This window comes from Oenanthe melanoleuca, chromosome Z, assembly GCF_029582105.1.
Source record: "Oenanthe melanoleuca isolate GR-GAL-2019-014 chromosome Z, OMel1.0, whole genome shotgun sequence".
Taxonomy (NCBI): domain Eukaryota; kingdom Metazoa; phylum Chordata; class Aves; order Passeriformes; family Muscicapidae; genus Oenanthe; species Oenanthe melanoleuca.
In genome coordinates, this window is record NC_079362.1 from 18,415,047 (window position 1) to 18,421,177 (window position 6,131).

The 6,131-nt window shown below is 57.9% G+C and overlaps 1 protein-coding gene across 2 annotated transcripts; it reads left to right on the forward strand.

The window, feature by feature from the left end:
* Positions 1 to 681: 681 nt before the first annotated feature.
* LOC130265601 (uncharacterized) lies at positions 682 to 5,912 on the forward strand. Of its 2 annotated transcripts, XM_056514783.1 has the most exons (13): positions 682 to 1,090; positions 1,355 to 1,419; positions 1,522 to 1,827; positions 2,008 to 2,156; positions 2,414 to 2,561; positions 2,777 to 2,964; positions 3,047 to 3,187; positions 3,457 to 3,571; positions 3,742 to 3,879; positions 4,115 to 4,300; positions 4,433 to 4,588; positions 4,791 to 4,847; positions 5,136 to 5,912. In XM_056514783.1, exons 1-12 carry the CDS (start codon positions 973 to 975, stop codon positions 4,809 to 4,811), a joined length of 1,731 nt encoding a protein of 576 aa, XP_056370758.1. In that variant the 5' UTR covers positions 682 to 972; the 3' UTR covers positions 4,812 to 4,847; positions 5,136 to 5,912. The 2 variants fall into 2 exon arrangements, with proteins under 2 accessions (XP_056370758.1, XP_056370757.1); XM_056514782.1 differs by lacking the exon at positions 682 to 1,090 and having other exon boundaries at positions 1,119 to 1,419.
* Positions 5,913 to 6,131: the final 219 nt, after the last annotated feature.

Sequence of the window (6,131 nt, forward strand, 5' to 3'; positions counted from 1 at the left end):
TAGGGGCCCAAAGCGACACGTGGAAACACACTTGGGGGAAGATGAGCCCAAGCTGGACTGCTTGGCTGAAAGGACGAGAAGTAATTCAGCCTTAACAGGGTTTCTTAAGTTTCTTGTTAGCTTTTCCCAGGAAATCTGTACATTTGGGGAAATGCCCTTGGATAAGAGAGGCTTCCCCAGGACCCCCAGTGAGTTGGGTACAACTGTCTCCTTTTGGGTCCCTGTGCTCCTTTCAGTGCTTGAGGCCTGCTGCACTTGGCAGAGGGGCAGGAGAAGGGAGAAGGCTGTGAAGAGCAGCTTTGGCATCTGCCTGGGCCTGCGCAGACCAGCCCAAGCACGTGCAGCAGAGTGTGTTACTGCCCTTTCAGCAGAGGTCTGAGCTGGATCATCTCTGTCCAGCTCAGAGCCCCAAAGCTCTCTTTTGAATTCAGAGGCCTTTATGCACACCCTAATGACATCCTCCCTATCTGGTGGGTTTTAACTCTTGGCAATATGCATTTGCATTTGACTTCCTGGGAGCTGCAAGTGCAAAGACAGCAGCACCGAGCTGGGCTGTGGGCTCCCAGCACCGTCTAGAGTCCTTCCCTGCGGACTTTGTTGATCTTAGTGTGTCCTGGGTTGTTATAGATACTCGGGGCAACAGATTGCTTCTAAAATGGAACACTTTGGGCGGGATGGGGTGGAACTCAGGGCACGTGGCAGCGTGTCCAAGGGCCTTGGTGACGCGGGCGCTTGGTAACACAGGTGCTGGCAGTGACGCGGCCACGCCACAGTGCTCGGTGCATGTGATGGGACAGGACGTGCCAGAGCTGTGCTGTGAGGAGCCCCATGCAGCCAGCTCGCTCCTTGCTGACCCAGAGCTTTCCCGAGGCACTGCTCCTGCGGCTGGCCTTGCGGCCAGACTGCAGCACTGCTTGACTGGCAGCTTTTCTGGAGCATATGTCCTGAAGGTGCCCTTGAGGGCAGACTAGAATGGCAGGCAGAGTGCTCAAACTCTTAAGAGTGTTTAGGGGGAAAAAACTGCAAGGCCATGCAGCTGCCCCAGCACAGCAGACTGATGAGCCAGAGCAGTTCCAGCCACTGCTGGATGGTAAGTGGAACAGCTGGGCCACAGGGCTTCTGCCTGCAGCCAGCTTGGTACTATCCCATGCCATGCCCTGCTGTGCCGTGCCCTCCCCTGTGGATATGCCCACGGACAGCACCAAACAGAGGCTGGGCTTACCTCCCTGGTGGTGGCCGTGCTCCATCCCCTGGCCATCCTTGGGCTGTCCCTGCCTGGGGAGTGCAGGCCTCGTCTGTGTTGTCCGGCCTTTCCCACAGCCCCTCAGCTCTGGCTGTGCTCCCTCTTTGCTAGATGCAGCCGTGGAGCAGACACAAGAGCAGGACCCCGCCCGTGGCCGCTTCCGCAGAGCAGCTCAGGTACCTGCAGCCAACCCCACCTGCTGTCACTGCACAGCCCAGCATCACACCTGGAACTCTCTATGGAATGTCCCTCTCTTCCTGCCCTCCTTTCTGCTGCAGATTTTGCTGAGGTTCCTGAGCACCCGGCGTAGAAAGGCCACCACCAAAGCAACTGAAGGCGCAGCTGAGGCTGACTCCAGGCTGAGCGAGAAGCAAGCAAAGCCTGATGTTAGCACAGCATCCACAGAGTGCACAGAAAACTCTCACAGGGCAATGGTTCACATGGCAGTGACTCGGGATGTGGCCATCATGAACACTGACTCCGAAGTGGCTCAGGACATCTCAGAGACTAACACCACTCCCGCTCTGGTTCTTGCTCCCTCCCCGGATCTTTTCAAGCAGATGGGTGTTCATTCTCAGCAGCAGGTAAGCCCTGAGGCCAGGCCCGGAGGCCTTCCAGGATGGCGCGGCCCCTCAAACCACAGCCAGTGGGCACCTCGGCCTTTTAGGCCAGCACCGTGTGGTGGGAAGGGAATCATTTCTTGGGAGAAACTTGGGAAGTTGCTCCCTTGGATAGCACTTCAAGTCTCCCCATGCCTCCCCCAGGTGCCAGCCATGGTGAGGGACATTCACCAGAGGCTTGTGTCCCGTGGGACTGTGGATGCCCACATGCGCATGAACATTCTGAGACTGGCTAAAAACCACCCTGCTCAGGTGGTGCTGGCCCTGCTGCGCTGTGCCCCATCGTGTGACAGGTATGGGGCATAACTGCCTTGAGAGCTCAGAGCTCACCGGCCTTTAGAGCCCATGGCCCTGTAGAGCCTGTCCAGTGGGCTCTGCCAGACAGGCAGAGAGCTCCAGCACTCACAGGTCCCTCTGCTTCCTGAGCCCGCTGCCATGCTCCCTCCCTGCCCCTCGGGGCACCGCGGCTCTGTCACCCAGCCTCATTGCAGCTGCACAGGCCATGGTACTGGGGCTGAGATCCCTTTGACATGCAGCTCTGGTCCCACAGAGCTGCTGCAATGATATGGAGAACCATAGGATCCTGGGGACCAGTGGCTGAGAGTGTCTTTCCAACACTGCTCAGTGTGATGCAGGACTGGCCACTGCACAGCAGATCCACTTCCAGTGGGGACAACAAGGCTGTCTTTGCCCTGGCTGTGAGTTTCTGAAACTCGCCTTTGCTTGCCCCCGGGTCCCCTTTCCAGAAGCTCTCCATCCCTTCCCCATCCTGCATCTCCTGCTTAAGGCACTGGGCTGAAACCTGGCCTAAGGGAAGGCCCAGGCGCATCAGGCCAGGTGCTCCCCCTGCCAGACCTGGCCACAGGGGCACCCCGGCACTGAACGCTGGCTGAAGGTGGTTTGTGTTTTGCAGGCAACTCTGGTGCTGTGGGTGATTGCCAAGGTGCCCGAGTGCCAGCACACAATAAAACTTCATTCCGCCCACCTGCTGGTGTCTCTGCTCTTCCAAGTTTTCGTCACCACAGAGCAGATACCGGAGGAGGTCGATAACTTCTGGAGAGCGTGCTGGGAGGAACACTGCCTTCCCACTAAGCCCAACAGGTCCCACTTGTCCTGTCCTTCCCACGCCCTTGTGCCCAGAGCCAGTGCTCCCAGCGTGACCTGGGCTTTGCTCTGCACACAGATTTGCGGTGCAGAACATCAAGGCCCTGCTCTGCCGCCTGTGGTGTGACGATGAGGGGCTGTTGGCTCTGGAGCGCAAGCGTGTCTGGGACACCCTGCTCTGTGCCGACACCCACCACTATGCAGTGGGTCTGCTGGCCAGGTGAGACTGTTTCTCCTTGCAGCCCCTGGCATTTGTGCCCAGAGTGCCCCACACAGCCCCTGTGGTTGTGGGCAGGAGGGCCTTGTCACTGAGGGACAGCAGGGCAGACTGGAAAAGGCTGGGAGAGCAGGGTGCCTGGGAGCAGCCACGTCCAAAAGGGTCCACGTCCCCTCGCAGGGTGCTGGGCAAAGATCACAGCTCTGTGAGTCAGTCCTGGCACAGGTTTGCCCGCCTGGCTCAGGGTCTTGGTGCCTTTTTCCCCCTGCCAGGGAGGTGCGCCGTGGCTTGAGCCACCTATGTACACCAATGACAATCTGCCTGCTCAAACTGCTCGTCAGGGAGCAGCCCCGCTGGGATCTGCCTGCCCTGGCTCTCCTTGTGGAGGTGAGCCTGAAGGCCAGCGCTGCCTGCCTGAGCTGCCTGCCAGCTCTCTGGCCTCTCGTAGCTGCAGCCGCCTGACGCAGTGCTGCACCTGGTGCGGCTGCCTGGGCCTGGCTCTGGGCAGCTGCAGCCTCCTGCCAGCTGTTCCCCTGTCACTGCCCTTTGCCTTTCAGTTCCTGGACTGTCTGGATTTGAACGTGTGTGCTCGCAGGATGCTGACAATCATGTCCAAGCACCTGCAGAGCAAGTGCACGGCAAGGCGTCGCCTGGCGCTCAGAGGCTTCGTGGCGCTCAGCAAGTCTCCCTTGATGGTGAGAAGGGGGCAGTGGCTGAGGCCGCACTGGCAGCGTGGGGCTGAGGAGCAGAGCAGCTTGGGCTGGGCTGGGCATTGGCAGCTGAGGCAGCAGCTCCCAGTTCTGCTGCCCCAGTGCTTCAAGATGCGCCTCTGGCTGCTGGGCCCTGCAGCAGCAGCAGGGTGCAGTGCCAGGGCGGTCTCAGTGCTGAAGGCCTTCATGGATTCTGAGCACAGCCTTGCCTTCCACACAGGCCGAAACCCTTTGTGAAATGTCACCAAAGTTCCTGGAGCTCCTGAGTGATGCAGACGGAGAGGTGGTTGGGATGACCCTCTCTGTCTTCATGAATGTGCTCCAGGACAAAGACATCCTGGTGTCCTCAAGATGCAGCACCACTGCCCCGATGCTGGCTGAGATGCTTGTGCCGCTCTTCAAGAATGTAAGGCTCTGTGCCCCTAGCCACAGGCACTGCATGCTGCCCAGAAACTTTGTGCCCTGTGGATTTTGGGCCTTTGCCCAGGTGAGCCTAGAAAAGTTGATAGTGAAGCCTCCTTTTCTCCTTTGCCACCAGGACAACTGGCATGTGCAGCGGCTTTCCGTTCAGCTGTTTGAAAAGGTGATGCAGCTAAGAGCGAAGAAGGGAACAAAGCTGTTGAAGACAGTTGTGAAGCAGAGCCTGTTTGCACTGTTCCCTTACTGCCATGACGATAACCAGGATGTGGCAGAGGTGAGGACTGCTCATGTCCCCCAGGGAGCAGGCTTGGCTGCCCAATGCCCTGGCACCTGGCAGGCTCCACAAGCCCGGGGTCCCTTGCCTGCCATGCCCGGGCTGAGCGCTGCCGGGGGAGGAGGGCGTGTGGCCTCAGGGCTGGCTGCGCCCGTGGGGGCAGCTGTGCTGCTTGGGGCTACGACAGGCTCTGTGTTCCCAGGGATCTTCAGGCACAAGGTGACGGGGCAGCAGCAAGAGCTCCAGCCCATCCGTGAGGGTGAGTCAGGGCAGTGCGGTGTCGGCAGCGTGTGGCGGGGGAGCTGCAATCCCTGTGCGGCTGCTCAGGGCTCTGCTCCCTGTGCACGAGGGACGGCGTGGGCAGAGCACTCAGAGGTTTCAAGGAGCCGTGGGGGATCTGTGGCCAGCACCTTGCTGCTGATCCCACTTCCTCCTGCTCTTTCCAGGCCATGGCAAGAGCTGGCTGGCATGGTCCTGGCAGGAGGTTCTTCTTGGGCTCTTGTGTGGATCCCGGCTCTGACCATGGCTCTGTTCCTCTTTCTTCCAGCCCTTCAAGCGCCTGGCAAAGAAGAGGTGTCTCCTCCTCTCAATGCTGCTGCAGCTCCAGACTCTGCTGTTGCTGCTCCCAGCTGAGCCTGCCTCCTTCCCTTGTGACAGCTCCCTCCCTTCAGCCCATCCTCTTTCCCTTCCAGCTCATGCCTTTGCTTCATTTTGCTTTAATAAAGTTTGTCTTGTTCACTTTCCCCCATGTCTCAGTGGAGCTTTAGTGAGGAAAATTAAGGCCTGGGACACAAGGGCCCGTGCTGTTGTTTTCTTTCATGTTGTGTTGTGTCCAGTGTAATAGGGGAACAAGGGCAGACGAGGCTGAAACAGTCCTTGTCCTGCAGGTCCAGTTGCACAACGTGTTGCAGTTTGTCCTGGTTTGACAGACAGGTGTCTGCTAAGAAAGAAGGAGCCTTGCATGAAATGAAATATGGTTTCCTGGGTTTAGGGTACAGTTAGGTATAGGGTTAAGGTTAGGGTTAGGGTTGGGGTTAGGGTATCTATACATTATGGGAAATGCCTTTGGATAAGAGAGGCTTCCCCAGGACCCCCAGTGAGTTGGGTACAACTGTCTCCTTTTGGGTCCCTGTGCTCCTTTCAGTGCTTGAGGCCTGCTGCACTTGGCAGAGGGGCAGGAGAAGGGAGAAGGCTGTGAAGAGCAGCTTTGGCATCTGCCTGGGCCTGCGCAGACCAGCCCAAGCACGTGCAGTAGAGTGTGTTACTGCCCTTTCAGCAGAGGTCTGAGCTGGATCATCTCTGTCCAGCTCAGAGCCGCAAAGCTCTGTTTGGGAGCTGTAAATCAAACTTTATGGAATGCACTGATGTTTTGGTTTTTGCCTTTTTCCTTTTATATGTCCTCTGTATTCTATGCCCATGTAGTTGGAGCTCTGTGGCCTGTTGTATTAATGTTTTTTTTTCCCAGTTATTTTCCATGGTCTTTCCCTAACCAGAAAGACAAAACAAATTCCAGAGCTCCAAGCCCTACAGGGTGCACAGCCCC

Coding starts and splice junctions, on each gene's coding strand:
- LOC130265601 (XM_056514782.1), top strand. CDS start 1,153: ATGCCCTGCTGTGCCGTGCCCTCCCCTGTGGATATGCCCACGGACAGC. Junction 1,828..2,007: donor GTGTTCATTCTCAGCAGCAG/GTAAGCCCTGAG, acceptor TGCCTCCCCCAG/GTGCCAGCCATGGTGAGGGA. Junction 4,589..4,790: donor ATAACCAGGATGTGGCAGAG/GTGAGGACTGCT, acceptor CTGTGTTCCCAG/GGATCTTCAGGCACAAGGTG.